Genomic DNA, 17,058 nt, shown 5'->3' on the forward strand with positions numbered 1-17,058 from the left:
AACAGTGTGTTAACTAACTCTACCTACCTGTCCCTATCTACTACGATCCTGGCCGGCCTCCCATCCTCCACTCTCCATCAGCTTGAGCTCATCCAAAACTCTGCTGCCTGTATGTGACGTGTCTTGGGCCGGTTATGACTGAGATAGCTGGTCTGACCTATTTATTTGGTGGGCCTGGGACTGCAGCCCCATCCGCCTCATGGTTAATCCGCCCCTGGCTATTACCCAGCAGCGTGCCTCAACCTCCGAAGAGCACCCTACCCTACACTACTGTGCCATTTAACCACACCAGCCATGCTGTGGCCTTTTTGAATGATGATGCGGATTGATACCAAATATGGGCAAATGTTGTGCTTTGGGTTAGTGTTCAATGGGAACTGGGTTAAGACCACCTCAACTCATTTCATACAGCCAGGAGACAATCTGAGCTAATTTGAAGCCAGGCTCCTGATGTGAAAGACCAGCCCTTAGTACTCATTAATTCTACTTTCAAGATTGTCAGTTTTTTAAAATTTTGAACCCCTTTTTGAAGTGGTCTTGCTTTATTCTAGATAAGCATCACCATCCTTGGCCTCCAACTTCAGACACATAATGGGACTGAATTTGTGGCACCTATGGTACGCACATGAGGTGTGCATGCGCCTTTAGGGGCCATGCAAGTTCCGGGTTTAGGCAAGTGACAGATCGTACAAATCCGAAGGAATGGGCCTCCGCAGGCGAAGAGCTTGGCTATTTGCCCAACTTCTGCCTTGCGAATGCCCGTGAAATTCTTAAGCTTGGCAAAAGTGTAGAGGCCTGCTTTTCCCAGTGTAAGAGCTTTTTAAAAAAAAACATAAATATAAAATGTTTTCATTCATAAGAACATAAGAAACAGAAGAAATACGAGCAGGAGTCAGCCACCTGGCCCCTCGAACCTGCTCTGCCATTTAATACGGTCATGGCTGATCTGATCATTAACTCAGCTCCACTTCCCTGCCCGCTCCCCATAACCCTATATTCCATTATCGCTCAAAAACCTGTCTTATCTCCAGCTTAAATGTATTCAATGACCCAACCTACCACAGCTCTCTGGGGCAGAGAATTCCACAGATTTACAATCCTCAGAGAAAAAATTCCTCCTCATCTCAGTTTTAAATTGGCGGCCCCTTATTCTGAGACTATGTCCCCTAGTTTTAGTTTCCCCAATGAGTGGAAATATCCTCTCTGCATCCCTCTAGCTGCCTCATTTTCATATGTTTCGATAAGATCACCTCTCATTCTTCTGAACTCCAATGAGTATAGGCTCAACCTATCTTCATTAGTCCCTCATCTCCGGAATCAAGCTAGTAAACCACCTCTGATCAGCATTCAATGCAAGTATATCCTTCCTTAAATATGGAGACCAAAGCTGTACGCAGTACTCCAGGTGTGGCATCACCAATATCCTGTACAGTTGTAGCAGGATTTCTCTGCTTTTATACTCTATCCCCCTTGCAATAAAGGCCAACATTCCATTTGCCTTCTTGATTACTTGCTGTACCTGCATACTCACTTTTTGTGATTCATGCACAAGGACCCCCAGATCCCTCTGTACTGCAGCACTTCACAATTTTTCTCCATTTAAATTATAGTTTGCTTTTCTACTTTTTTCTGCCAAAGAAATAATCTCTCATTTTCCCACATTATACTCCATCTGCCAAATGTTTGCCCACCCACTCACTGTCTATATCCCTTTGCAGATTTTTTTGTGTCCTTCTCACAATTTGCTTACCCACCCATCTTTGTATCATCAGCAAACTTGGCAACATTACACTTGGTCCCTTCATCCAAATCATTAATACAGATTGTAAATAGTTGAGGCCCCAGCACCGATCCCTGTGGCATCCCACTAGTTAATGTTTGCCAACCGGAAATTACCCATTTAACCCAACTCCCTGTTTTCTGTTAATTAGTAAATTCTCTATCCATGCTAATATATTACCCCCAACTCTGTGAACTTTTATCTTGTGCAGTAACCTTTTATGTGGCACCTTATCGAATGCCTTCTGGAAATCCAAATACACCACATCCACTGGTTCCCCCTTACCCACCCTGCTCGTTATATCTTCAAGGAACTCCAGCAAATTTGTCAAACATGATTTCCCTTTCAGAAAACCATGCTGACTCTGCTTAATTGAATTATGCTTTTCCAAATGTCCCGCTACTGCTTCATTAATAATGGACTCCAGCATTTTCCCAGCGACAGATATTGGGCTCACTGGTCTATAGTTTTCTGCTTATTGTCTGCCTCGTTTTTTAAATAGAGGCGTTACATTTGCGGTTTTCTAATCCGCTGGAATTGCCCCAGAATCCAGGGAATTTTGGTAGATCGCAACCAATGCATCCAATATCTACGCAGCCACTTCTTTTAAGACCCTAGGATGTAAGCCCAGAGTACTTGTCAGCCTTTAGTCCCATTATTTTACCGAGTTCTACTTCTTTAGTGATTATCCACTATTGGGATGTTTTTAGTGTCTTCTACCTGTGAAGACTAATGCAAAATATTTGTTAAATGTTTACCATTTCCCTGTTCTCCATTATTAATTCCCCAGTGTCATCCTCTAGGGGACCAACATTTACTTTAGCCACTCTTTTCCTTTTTATGTAACTTTAGAAACTCGTACTGTTTTTTTTATTTCGTGCTACTTTACTTTCATAATCTATCTTCCCTCGCTTCATCATTTTTTTTAGTAGTTCTTTGCTGGCTTTTAAAAGTTTCCCAATTCTCTGGCCTGCCATTAATTTTGGCCACTTTGTATGCCTTGTTTTCAATTTGATACCATCCCTTTTTTCCTTAGTTAGCCACGGATGGTTATCCCTTCTCTTACAGGCTTTCTTTCTCAGTGGGATATATTTTTGTTGCGAGTTATGAAATATCTCCTAAAATGTCTGCCACTGCTCATCAACTGTCCCATACTTTAATCTATTTTCCTATTCCACTTTAGCCAACTCTGCCTTCATACTTTTGTAGTCTCCTTTATTTAAGCTTGAAATCCAACTTTCTCACCCTCCAACTGAATTTGGAATTCAACCATGTTATGGTCACTCATTCCTAGAGGATCCTTCACTAGGAGATCATTTATTAATTGTCTCATTGCACAATACCAGATATAAGATAGCCTGCCCCCTGGTTGGTTCCGCAGGGTATGAACTCCTCAAGGCCACCCTGGCCAATTTGCTTTGTCCAATCAATATGAAGGTTAAAATCGTCCATGATTATTGCCGTTCCTTTTTTTTTTTTACAAGGCTCCAATATTTCTTGATTTAGACTCTGTCTAAAAGTGTAGCTACTGTTAGGGGGCCTATAGAGTACACCCACCAGCAACTTTTCCCCCTTATTATTCCTTATCTCTATCCAAACTGATTCAACATCTTGATTTTCTGAGCCAATATCGTTTCTCACTAATGTACTGATCTCATCCTTTATTAACCATGCTACTCCACCTCCTTTTCCTTTCTGTCTGTCCTTCCTAATTGTCAAATACCCCTTAATATTTAGTTCCCAGTCCAGGTCACCTAGCAACCAAGTCTCTGTAATGGCTATCAGATCATACCCATTTGTATCTATATGTGCCATCAACTCATCTATTTTGTTACGAATGCTACGTACATCCAGATAAAGAGCTTTTAAATTTGTTTTTGTTTACCATTTTTCCCTGCTTTGACCCCATTTTCTGATTCACCATTAAGTTTATACGCTCTGTCCCTTCCTGGTATGTTCTGGTTTTCATTTCCCCTAGTGCTACCCTGCTCTATTACCTTCTCCTTATTCTTTGACTTTTTAAATTTTCGCTCACTTGAATCCTCCACCTCCCCCCCACTAATTAGTTTAAAGCCCTTTCTACAGCCAGAGTTATTTGATTTGCCAGGACCCTAGTCCCAGCATGGTCTAAGTGGAGCCCATCCGAATGGAACAGCTCCCTCTTACCCCAGTACTGGTGCCAGTGTCCCAGGAACCAAAACCCATTTCTTCCACGCCAGTCTTTGAGCCACGTGTTTAACTCTCTGATCTTATTTACCCTATGCAAATTTGCTTGTGGTTCAGATAGTAATAGAGATTATTACCTTTGTGGTTCTACTTTTTAATTTGACCCCTAGCTGCTCATACTCTCTCAGCAGAACCTCTTTCTTTGTCCTATCTATGTCATTGGTACCCATGTGGACCACGACAGCTGGATCTTCCTCCTCCCATTCCAAGTTCCTCTCCATCCCTGAGGAGATGCCCTTAACCCCGGCACCGACCGGGCAGGCAACACAGCCTTCGGAACGCAGGCTCTTGGCTGCAGAGAACCGTATCTATCCCCCGAATGATACTGTCTCCTGCCACCACAATTTATACATAAAAAAACCCTGTAAGTTTATTTTTAGCCGTGTTAAAACATGTACATTTATTTTTCAAAAAATGTGATTTTTGTTTTAACTATTTAATTAAATGGCATTTTAATTAATTTAAAATATGTAATGTTTTTTATTTATTTGATGTGTAGAGGTATTTTTTATGTGATCCCCATTCATACTTATGGGAGTTCTGTACATATGGAATTCCCATAATTATAAATGGGGATTCCCTTCTTTGATTGGTTGGGCAAGCCCATGTGATCCCAGGGATGGGATGCTTGTGAACCACAAGTGCTCCTGGGATATGTGGACCTCTATGCAGGCCTTGACATAGAGGCCCAGGAGCGCAAGTCGCCACACCACCTCCCGGACCATTAGGTAAGTTCGGAGATTTTTTGCAGGTCGGAGGGACAGGCCGTGGGAAGCCTCCAATCACAAATTCAGCCCCAATATCTAATGTTTCAAAATATTTTGTCAACCATGGTAGTACTCATTTCAGACTCCTGCATCTTACCACTTCCACTTAATGGAGATTTTCCCCCTCACCTTTGTCCTTAATGCTAATTTCCCCCCCAAAAAAAGAATCCAGATTTATCAGGGAAACATCTTCTGTGGAAAAAAACCCACCTTGGTGTAATGAATACAATAAGCTTTGGGACTGTCTAGCACGTTACTTTCACGTGGGATTATAGCAATAGTTGGAAACCTCTCCATTCAGAGGTGAAGAGGAGCTCGGGTGTATACTACATCTGTACCCTTTTACAATAGTAATATGTATGTATTTAGATCTAGTGGGCAGAACAGTGGCAAATGGAATTCAATCCGTAGAGTTTTGAGATAATGCATTTGGGGAGGGCTAACAAGGCAAGGGAATACACAATAAATGGTAGGACACTGAAGTGTCGAGGAACAGACGGACCTTAGAATGCATGTCCATAGATCCCTGAAGGTAGCAGGACAGGTAGATAAGGCGGTGAAGAAGGCATATGGATACTTGCCTTTATTAGCTGAGGCATGGAATATAAGAGCAGGAAGATTTTACTTGAACTGTACAAAACACTAGTTAGGCCACAGCAAGAGTAGAATTGCGTACAATTCTGGTCACCACGTTACAGGAAAGATGAGATTGCACTAGAGAGGATACAGAGGAGATTTACAAGGATGTTGCCTGGACTGAAGAATTTTAGCTACGAGGAAAGATTGGATAGGCTGGGTTATTTTCCTTGCAACAGTGGAGGCTGAGGGGAGACCGAATCGAGGTATATAAAATTATGAGGAGCCGAGATAGAATGAATAAGAAGGACCTATTCTTCTTAGCAGAGGGGTTAATAACTAGGAGACATAGATTTAAAGTAAGTGGTAGAAGGTTTAGAGGGGAGTTGAGTTTTTTTTCACCCAGAGGGTGGTGAGGGTCTGGAACACTGCCTGAAAGGGTGGTAGAGACAGAAACCCTCATAGCATTTAAAAAGTACTTGGATATGCGCTTGAAGTGCCATTACCAACAAGACTATAGACCAAGAGCTGGAAAGTGGATAAGGCTGGATAGCTCTTTTCGGCCGGTGTGGACTTGATGGGCCGAAGGGCCACATTCTGTGCTGTAAATTTCTATGATCTGTTGGAATATAATGTATTCACAACGTGTTGAAAGAAGAACTTGCATTTCATACAGTGCTTTTCACATCAGGATGCTCCAAAATGCTTCACAGTGAATTGTTTTTTTGACATGTCACTGTTATTTTGGAGGCCAAATACAGGTGGCTAATTGGCACACATCAAGGTCTCAGACAGCAGTGAGATAAATGATCAGTTAATCTGTCTTTTGTAGGTGTTGATTGAAAGAAAAATATTGGCCTTTGAGTGATGTCATGGGATCTTTTACATCCACAAAGTCAGGACTTTGGTTTAATGTCTCTCCTGAAAGACTAGCTTTCTTTCAGTACTCCACTGAAGCGTGAACCTAGACTCTACTCAAGTCCTTGGAGGTGGCTGTGAAACCATGAGTTTTTGACATGTGCAAGTGTGCTCTCACTGTGCTGAGGCTGACACGAAATAAAATGTTATTTAAAATGTTAGTGTTGTGATTTTTAATCAATTTGTAAAACAATCACTGTGGAGCCAAGGTGCTTTTTTTAAAACAAGGATCATTTTAGAAGTACAGTTTTCCAGTTTAGTCTACAACATGTCATAATTTTAGGCAATGGCACTTTACGTGATACATTAACCAAGATTGTATCTATTGTTTGTTTTTGTTTTAGATCCAAAAGCAGAAACTAGATTGTATATAACAGTGAATGGCTTTGAATTTCATGTTTACAATCGTTATGACCTGTATGCACATTTACAAGAACTGTTTGGATTGGAACCAACAATCATTCCTAAAAGGGCAAATACAAAGATCAAGAAAAACCAGGAGAAAGCAAAGTCTAAACTTGAAAGGTATGGAAACTAGGTTTCATGTACTTACCAGCTCTGTTCTGATGCTTTTACATTTGGCAATTAATTAGCTCAAGCTGTTGTTCTTATACCAGCTCCTTATGCTTACGCTGCTATAATCAGCTCTCTTATACTGACTACTAAAACAAAAATGTGGATCTACAATTAAACAGTTTATGGTGATGCATAAACATCAATCTCCTGTGATCTGAACCACTAGAATTGCCTTAAGACTTACATAGAAAACATTTGAATATGTTTAAGTTGTGTTGCTTGCTGTGATATGAGAGAGGGACTCTGTAGGCAAACCTATATGTGATTGCTTTATGTGTTGGTGCTCTAGAGCACTACAGGTTGGACCTCTGTGGTCTGGCACCCTCGGGATCTGACCGGTGCCGACCCAGAGAATTTTCCGAACCACGGAAGGTCGATGTATGACTGTACCGATACACCCTACAAGTGTGATCAGTGCTTCGATGCTGATCGAGGACGCTAACGTCGGTTAGGGACTGACTATGATGATGTGCATCGACAAACGATCCAAAAGCTGAAAGAGGCATATCTATTCGTGCAATTTGTACTAATTTTAAAGTTTTCAACATATTAGCCCATCCCTCATACCATTATAGCAATGGCAGCAAGAACAGTGGCTTTCCTATGGCATTGACGTGCAGTACGTCCACATAAGTAATTAGAATATTAATCACAATGCAACCGGACAACCATCAAATATAAAGTGGTATAGAAGAATTGAACAAAAACTGGTATCCGTATTTCCAACTTCAATCCCTTCCATTAATAAATGTTGTCTTCTTGAACCAGTGCACCCTCCATGTAACATGTCAGAAATGCAGCATTTATTCACAAGTGCAGAAAAACGTGCACACAATTTGTGTCACCAATTTAAAAACAAAAAGCAGGAAAGGCTATGATTTAACAGAAATAAACATTCCTCTTTCTTTCTGGACAGGAGAACCAATCAGACTAACTTTGAAATGTTAACTAACATGTTGACATAAAGTTGTTAATTTCTGAATTTCGCTTCTAACGTTTTTCTCTCTAACATTCACCACAATATTAATCCTTATTCTTATCACGAAAAATGTTGAATTATTATACGTACTTCCCAATTAAATAGTGGGAAACAAACTTCATTGTACTCAATTTTTAATCTATTTCAAACATTTATAACAAATATAACAATCTTTCTCTTGCTTGCGCCCCTGCCCTCCTCGGCCGCGCGCCCCTGGGCCCCCACGTCCCTGCCCCCCTCTCTGTCAAAAAAAAGTTCAGTACAAATAGTTACACCGGGTTGTTATCCCCGGTGTCCTGGCCAATATTTATCCCTCAATCAACATAACTAAAAGAGATTATCTGGTCATTATCACATTACTGTTTGTGGGTGTTTGCTGTACGCAAGTTGGTTACCATGTCTCTCACATTATAGCGGCGACTACACTCCAAACGTACTTCTTTGTCTGTAAAGTGCTTTGGTCATGAAAGGCGCTATATAAATGCAAGTCTTTCTTTAATGAAACCTTTAGTCTCAGAATTCAGGATATTGTATCATTTACTTGTCCTCCAAATTGTGCTCTATGCTGTCATTTTTTGTTGCAAATTTCCTACTTTTAACTGATTCTTCCTGAAAGCTGGCATTTATGAACTCATTAATGGAAAGGTTACTTTTGCAACTAATGTGGTTGTGACCGTTGGGGTGATAATGACATGTGAGTTGTGTACATACATCATAGTCACAGTAGTCTGTACTTTTATAATGTTATATGCAGTAGTTCTAGTATTAAAGCTGAAATTGCAGAGAGGAATAATTGTTTAATGCATCGCAATGCCCTTGGGGGCGAATGCAAAGATACAGGCCTACATTTTCATATATACGGTGCTATTAACCATGCTGTGCAGCAGTGACCTCCAATACTGACTGAAGATAGTATACTGCTTCGTGCTAATGACATGACTGGTGTGTTTTCACTATTATTGAAGAACAAAATACCTTTTGGTTCGTGAAAGGTATCATTGTACATATTGCATGAAGACATATGGGACCTTGTATTTCAATTTTTTTTGTGGAGCTGCAGCCATTTATTAGGAACGAAGAAACAAGAGTAGGCCATTCAGCGCCTTGAGCCTGTTCAGTCATTCAATTAGATCATGGCTGATCTGTACCTCAACTCCATTTATCTGCCTTTCTTTCATATCCCTTGATACCCTCTATCAATCTCTGTCTTGAAAATTTCAATTGAACTAGCATCCAGTCTTTTGGGGAGCGAGTTCCAGATTTCCACTACCCTGTATGTGAAAAATTGCTTCCAGATTTCACTCCTAAATGGCCTATCTCTAATTTTAAGATTATGCCCTCTTGTTCTGGATTTCCGCACTAGAGAAAATAGTTGGATCATTTTAATGACCTTGATTAGATTACCCCCTCAACCTTCTGAACTCTAGGAAATGCAAGCTAAGTTCATGCAAATTGTCCTCATAATTTAACCCTTTAAGCCTTGGTATAATTCTGGTGAATCTGCACTGTATCCCTTCCAAAGGTCAATATATCTTTCTTGAGGTTCGATGCCCAAAACTGAACTCAGTATTCCAGGCGAGGTTTAACTGAAGCATCACTTCCTAGCTTTTAGAAATTTGTGTACATGGACACCTAAATCCCTTTGGTCCTCCGCAGCTGCTAGTCTCTCACCATTAAGAAAATATTCCAATTTGTCTTTGATCCAAAGTGGATGACCTCACTTCCCTACATTGAGCTCCATCTGTCAAAGTTTTGCCCACTGACTTAATCCCCTGTGTCGTTTTTTAACTTCATCCTCCCATTCACACAACTTACTGTACCCACTAACTTTGTGTCATCTAGAATATAAAACTCTCTCTCTTTCTTCATCCATGTCATTAGTATATATGGTGAAAAGCTGAGGCCCCAGCACAGATCCCTGGGGAACACAACTGTCACGTCGCACCTTTCAGAGAATGAACCCTTTATCCCAACTTTGTCTCCTACCTCCCAACCAATGCTCACCCATGTGACAAGGCTACCTCCAATTTCATGCGCACGTATTTTTGGTGGTAATCTTGTGTGTGGAACCTTGCCAAATGCCTTCTGAAAATTCCACATGGACAATATTTATAGACTCCTATCCACCATGCTACTGACCTCAAAAAAATTCAACTAAATTCGTAATTTGACTTGCCCTTCACATCCATGCTGATTCTGTTTGATATGCTGATACTTGTCCAAGTATTCAGTCACTATGGGCTCAATTTTCCCCAGTTATCTGCGCCGTTTTTTTAGCACGCGCCGCTTCTTTTGGCCTAAATTAAAATATCCAAGTTTCCCCAAAGTTTGTGCGCCAGCGCAACTCAGTTACGATTTTTTTATGTTTGTATTTTTTGCGTAACCAGATGTCTGCACCAGTTTTTCAGATTTATGCAAGTTTAGCCAACTTACATTTCTCCTAGGAAGGCGTACGTGACCACTCCCAAAAAACCTTCTGGGCATTTAAGAAAAACCAGCGCACATTAAAAAATCGGCGCAGAAAGACACCATTGTTTTTATTTGACGTTTTGGAGGTTGCCAAGAAGACATTAAATATGCATCATGAAGCTTCATTCTTTCAAACTTAAAACAGAAAAAATGGAAGTCGAATGCAATTCTTTAATTTTAAATTTTTTTCAAAGAGCCATGCCACCAGCGAACGTCTCCTCACTGGGCTTGAGGGTCGGCCAGCAGAATCACTCCCTCGCCCGAACATGGGATCGGGGCTAGGGGGTGGGAGCGTGGGTGCTTGCCGAGCCCCTATGTCTGGGCAAGGGAGCGATTCTACCGGCCGACCCTCGAACCCAGTGAGGAGACGTTTGGTTGGTTGTGTGGTAGTACTTTGAAAAAAATCTAAAATTAAAGAATTACATTCGACTTCGTTGCCCCAAATGTCCTCATTTGAATGCTTAGCTTTCTGTTCTAAGTAAGCTTATTGCGCATGCGCATACCAGGGTGTGGTCCATATTAGGGCATGACCTTGGGGAGATCGAGCGAGCAGAGAAGCTTTAACATCTTGTCCTGCTGTTTTGAGCTTCTTGCAAAGGTACAATTTAATTATGGGGGCAATATTGACAATGTGAAAGCTTTCTGCATGATGGTACTTCAGAGGAAACTATTGATTCAACATCATTGCATGAAGAACCTCAGAGCACGTAGGATGATGGGCAGGAGGTCTTACTCACATCAGGTATATCGAGACAGGCGTTCATATCTGCAGTGATGCAGACTGAGAGAAGGCTGCGTTTCCACAAAGAAGTTGTAACTGAGATCTGAGAGTTAGTAAAAGCAGACCTACAACCTAGAAGCATCAGGAGGACTACTTTGTCAGTTGAAGTGAAGGTTACAGCTGCACTTTCATTCTATGCATCTGGATCATTTCAGGCCACAACTGGGCATGTGTGCACCATTTCTCAACATGCAACACATATCTGCATTCGGCAGGTGACTGCTGCACTATATGCCCGGAGGAGTGACTACATAAAGCTCCCCATGACCGCCCAGGCAATGCATGACAGGGCTGTGGGCTTCTCCAGGATTGTTGGCTTCCGAAAGGTACAGGGCTGCATTGATTGTACCCACATCGCCTTGCGAGCACCTTTTGGAGGATTCCGAGATGTACAGAAACAGAAAAGGCTTCCACTCCATTAATGTGCAGCTTGTGTGCCGACATGCAGCGCATCACGTCAGTTGATGCGAGATACCCTGGGAGCACCCATGATGTGTTCATCCTACGTGAGAGCGCTATATCTGCCATGCTTCAGCAGCAGCCAGAAGGATAGAGCTGACAAATGGTACGGCCTCGCCACCTGGTTCATGATGCCCCTATGTGTAACCCGGACGGAAGCTGACCAGGAATACAACATTGCGACGCGCAGCATCATAGAGAGGACCATTGGCATTTTGAAACAGCATTTCTGATGCCTGGACCATTCCGGAGGCTACTTGCTATACTCCCCTGAGATTGTCAGTCAGTTCACTGTTGTGTGCTGCATAACTTAGCCATCATGAGGCAGCAACAGTTGGTAGACCCATCTGAGGTGCTTGCGGCTGATGATGATGAGGAAGATGCAGATGACGAGGAGGAGGCGGAGAACAAGGAAGCCATCAACTACCTGAATCCGGAACACAACGGCAGAGGAGGGCGGGCCGTTGTGCCCCTTTTAATCATTGCTCGAGCCTTGCGGTAGCAGCTCAAGCATGAATGCTTTGCTGCCTGAAGGCTCAGTGGCAACTCTTCCAAATGAACCATGTTTACTGTTTGGACCTGTTCCGCAATGTTGTGTCGTTAATGGAACAAATAATGGGAATGATTCTGCTTTAGTTCAAAAAGTTGTGTTGTTAATGGAACAAATAATGGAAATGATTCAGTTATAATTTAAAATATATTTTATTCAAAAGTTTAACACTTGTTTGTACATAACTTTAATAAAAATATTATTGTATCAAACTTTAAAGTTTTCCGTTAAGATCACTTACAAACTTTAAGATAACTTACAAACATTATGTAAATTACAAGTTTAACTTACAAAAAACTTTTAATTTGAGAACAACGACTACAACAGTAACAACAATAACCATAAAAGCAGCAAAGAAAGGCTGCACCCATTTCTCCACCACCTTATTCTAAAACCGCCCACTGTGCTTAGTTTTGTTGACTCCACCCCTGCCCGCAGGCAGTGGCGCAGGGTTTCTCGGGTTGGTACCAAGCTTCTTTCGAATATCTCGGGTAATGCGCACTTTTTGATGGGGGCGTGGGCAGGCGGTAATATGGAAGACCCGGCTTGGGCCTCTTCAGAGACTGGTCTGATTGGAGTGGCAGTTGATTATGTCAATGAGCGCGGGGTGGCAGTTGATTATGTCAGTGGGCGTGGGGTCTGGGCGTATTCCATTATTGCAGCAGCTAACTCCCAACATTCCCTCCCTCGTGCCCTGATGGTGTTCCCATTTCTCGTGAGAGTGTTGTTATTTCTCCCGACGGGCCCGATACCTCCTCACCCATCTCACTGATGTCCAGGAGTGATCGCATAAGGTCCGTGCTCTCTGCACTCATTGCCATCATCTGAACCACATCTGTTAGATCCTGCACCTCAGGAGAGCGCTATCGAGCTCTCCTTCCCCTCCTCACCCTGGGTGTGGCTCGCTGCATCTCACTGGGCAGCCTCGGACGGTGGGGCCCTGGGTGTGGCTCGCTGCACCCAACCACTGGGACCCACTGCCTCGGACGGTGGGGCCCTGGGTGTGGCTCGCTGCACCCAACCACTGGGACCCACTGCCTTGGACGGTGGGGCCCTGGGTGTGGCTCACTGCACCCCACTGGAATCTCTCGCTTCGAACTGAGAAACTATGGAATATCCCAACACTCGTATCACTCAGGAAAGGGCCTGGCACCTCAATGGGTGGCACCTGCATCACCTCCAGAGTGACAACAAGAGTGGGGGCTTCATCATTCTCCACCTCCCCCCCCCCCCCCCCCCCCATATGCTCTTGGTCTGGAAGGTGGGAATTGGAAGATGTTCTCTTCTGGCTCGTCTGCGTCTGAATCTTCTTCTGTATCGCCTTCAGCCTCGTCAGGATTGGCCTCAAGTTCTGCAAATATAACAGAATAGACAAATGGTTAACAGCAGAGGAAGGGGCAGGGTGGCATGAGTAAGCACACAGCGCAGGTAGCAGGCTCATTTGAAGGACCACGATGAATGATAACTCATTGCATCAACCGAAGCGTAGCTGCCGAAGAACTGAAGCATGGCGAGCCCGTGCAGTAGTTAGCATTTAGTAACTGGAATTTGCAGGACTTACCCTCTCCCTCGAGTGTGGGTCCAGCTTGTGCAGTGGTGGTTGCTTTTCTCCAGGCAGGACCCATCAAAGCAGCGACCCTGTCTTCCAAGGGTGTCAGTGGGTGCAGATTTGCCAGGCCGCCTCCTGTTCGAGTTCTTTCCCTTTTGTTGTGCACCTTCCTCTGCAAAGATAAAAATATAACTTTTTAGAGAGAGTGTCTTTCTGCTGGGTGGAACATATACAGATGGTCACATTTACAATTGCAATTCCATTGAATAAATTAAAATATTACTTACACTAGCTGCTTGACCAAGGTCCTGCCACTTTTTGCACTGGCCTCCAGATCTCGGGGTGGTCACCATTGCACAGTAATCTTCTGCAAGTTGGTTGCGGCGTTTCTTCATTTCTTTTGTTGAAACCTTTGTGACCTCTGGTGTCCAGCTCGTGCCATCTGCCCTCGATTACAGTAACCAGTGACTCCTTCATCTTGTGAAAAATTCTTGGTCTTTGTGCCGTGTTGCATATTGTATTGCAGCTCCGATTTTTTCACTGCGAATTCAAGTTCTCAGACACAACTGGCTCTTAAAAATGGCCGAATGCAGACTGGGAGGTGGGGGGGTGGGGTGGCGGCATCGGTTTTTCGGTGCAAACATTAGGCTCCACCACCCGAAGCTGAAGGACAGGCTGGGCAGCGCCAATTTCAAAAAATAGAACGGGAAAACTTGCAAGTTATTTTTTGGAGTAGTTGGGGCCAAAAAAAACGTGTGTAACTCTGGTACTACGTCAAAAAACGACATTGGGTAAAATTGAGCCCCATGTCTCTTAATAATGGATTCCAGTAACTTCCCCGTAATTGATGTTGAAGTGACAATACTGTAGTTACCTGGTTTCTCTCTCCCTCCCCTCTTAAATAAGGGAATGGTATTTGCAATTTTTAAAAGCAATGGCACAATTCCTGAATTTAGAGGTTTGAAAAATTATGACTAATGCATTTAGAATCTTGATTTTTGTCTCAATTATCCTGGGATACTTGGCGTACTTTCGCTTTTCAATATTCAGTCATCGGTTGTGCATGTTTATGTGCTTATCTATGTCCTGTACTAATATCTTCACAGCATTAAAACTGAAACACAAGACCCCTCATCATCTTGGCGATCGCTCATTCCAGTTATTAAAGTTGACGTCAGTACAGTAAGTAAATTGTTTTATTTTCAAATCCAAGAATTCCTTTGCAGCATTCTGTGAGACGAACAATGACTGATATTTCATGTTACTGTGTAATGATCTGTCAGGTTGCTGTTGGATTAAGATTAATGGAGAAGTGCAATTCTGTTGTTGAAGTTTTGCTTCTGTAATTGCCTGTTACTCCAATTTGGTTTAGCATTTTCTCATTTTATTATTTATTCTTGGATCGTACAAGCAAACAATGTTATAAAGTACAGTGGAACTGGCCTGGATCTTTGCAACTGACTCCAGATGGCCTATGCAAACAACTGGTTTCCACGCGAGTTCAAATAATACTCTCTCTTTTTGGGGCCAGCAGCCAATAGACGAGGACGCCTTTGAAGCTTGGTAGATGGTATTAATTATTAGCAGAAGTGCTTGAATATTTTCTTTTTCATTTTCTTTCATTGTTGTCCATTTTGTCAAAGATTTCTTTTGCTGTGTAGTCATTTTGGCTTTTCTGCACCGTGTACCAACTAATAATTGAATTTTAGTAAAGATAAATGAGAATGTATACGTCTATTCACCAATGTTCAGATGCCAATCATTATAAAACTAATAGTTTTTCTTAGATATTATTTCTCTCACCATAATGCTGCTTTAAACAATTTATCATGTTCCATGCAGGGGCATTGACTTGTCTAAATGCTAAAATCATTTTTGAACATGGCAAAAAATTACAACCAATTTAAAAATTATAGCTTGTGTTTTCATTGTAAATCTTCAACCGTTAAGTATTCTTTTGTAGAATATTAATCTAATACTTTATTAAATCATTCATGGAAAGCAATCACACATGTGGTGCCCAGTTTCTACATTTTAAAGTACACACTAATGAATACTTATTATTTTGTCGCACGTTTTGGAACTGGATTACCGTCTTTAAAAGGAAGGCTAACTCAGTTTATCATTGTTAACTACAGCATACCTTGTAGTTTTGTTTGAGTTTTAATTTTTGAAACTATAATTTTCAGATTCTCTATACAAAAGCTATTTGTTGAAGTTGCTGAGGGAAGTCAGGGTGGAAATTGTGGAGGTGTTGACCACAATCTTCCAATCCTCCTTGGAGTGGTGCCAGAGGACTGGAGAATTGTAAATGTTAAACCCTTGTTCAAAAAAAGGATAAACCAGTCAGTTTAACACCGGTGGTGAGGAAGCTTTTAGAAACAGTAATCCAGGATAAAATTAACAGGCACGTGGACAAGCATGGACTAATAAAGTAGAGCTAGTTTGGATTTGTTGAGGACAAATCGTGTTTGACTAACTTGATTGAGATTTTTGATGAGGTAACAGAGAGGGTGGATAAGGGCAGTGCAGTGATGTTGTGTATACGGACTATCAAAAGGCATTTCATAAAGTACCATATATTTGGCTTGCTAGCAAAATTGAAGCCCATGGGATAATAGGGCCAGTAGCAGCATGGATACAAAATTGGTTAAGGGATAGAAATCAGCGAGTTGTGGTGAATGGCTTTTTTTTCAGCTACGTTGATGACTTGGACTTGGGGGTACAGGACGTAATTTTGAAATTTGCAGATGTCACAAATTTTTGTAAGTGTAGTAAACAATGTGGAAGATAGTAATAGACTTCAAGAGGACATAGACAGGCTGGTGGAATGGGTAGATACATGGCAGATGAAATTCAACGCAGAAAAGTGTGAGGTGATACATTTTTGTAGGAAGAATGAGGAGAGACAATACATGTTAAATGGTACAATTTTAAAGGGTGTGCAAGGACAGACCTGGGGGTGTTTGTGCATAAATCTTTGAAGGTGGCAAGACAGATTAACAAAGCAGTTAATAAAGCATATAGGATCTTGGGCTTTATAAATAGAGGCATAGAATACAAAAGCCAGAAGGTTATGCTAAACCTATATAAAATAATCGTTCAACTCCAGCTGGAGTATGGGGGCCAAGTTTCGGCCTGAGTTGCTCCTGCTTTTTTGGAGCAACTGGTTTAGAATGGAGTATCTTAGAAATTGCAATTTAGTTTGCTCGAGTTCTAGTCAGTTAAAACAGGTTCCAGGAATTAAGGAGTATTTACATGGATCGACTGGAAAAGCTAGAGTTGTTCTCCTTTAGAACAGAGAAGGCCAAGAGAAGATTTGATATAGCTATTTAAAATCATGAAGTGTTTAGATAGAGTAAATAAAGAAAAACTATTTCCAATAGCTGAAGGGTCGATAACCAGAGGGCACAGATTTAAGGTGATTG

The 17,058-nt window shown here is 41.9% G+C and overlaps 1 protein-coding gene across 1 annotated transcript in view; it reads left to right on the forward strand.

The window, feature by feature from the left end:
* kiaa1109 (KIAA1109 ortholog) overlaps positions 1-17,058 on the forward strand; it is a 523,818-nt gene that overhangs the window by 44,226 nt on the left and 462,534 nt on the right. Inside the window, exons 7-8 of the mRNA XM_070862493.1 lie at positions 6,612-6,792; positions 14,737-14,812. Of these exons, the coding sequence (XP_070718594.1) occupies positions 6,612-6,792; positions 14,737-14,812 (257 nt within the window). The remainder of the gene's footprint in view (positions 1-6,611; positions 6,793-14,736; positions 14,813-17,058) is intronic.

This window comes from Pristiophorus japonicus, chromosome 2 (genome assembly GCF_044704955.1).
Source record: "Pristiophorus japonicus isolate sPriJap1 chromosome 2, sPriJap1.hap1, whole genome shotgun sequence".
NCBI lineage: Eukaryota > Metazoa > Chordata > Chondrichthyes > Pristiophoridae > Pristiophorus > Pristiophorus japonicus.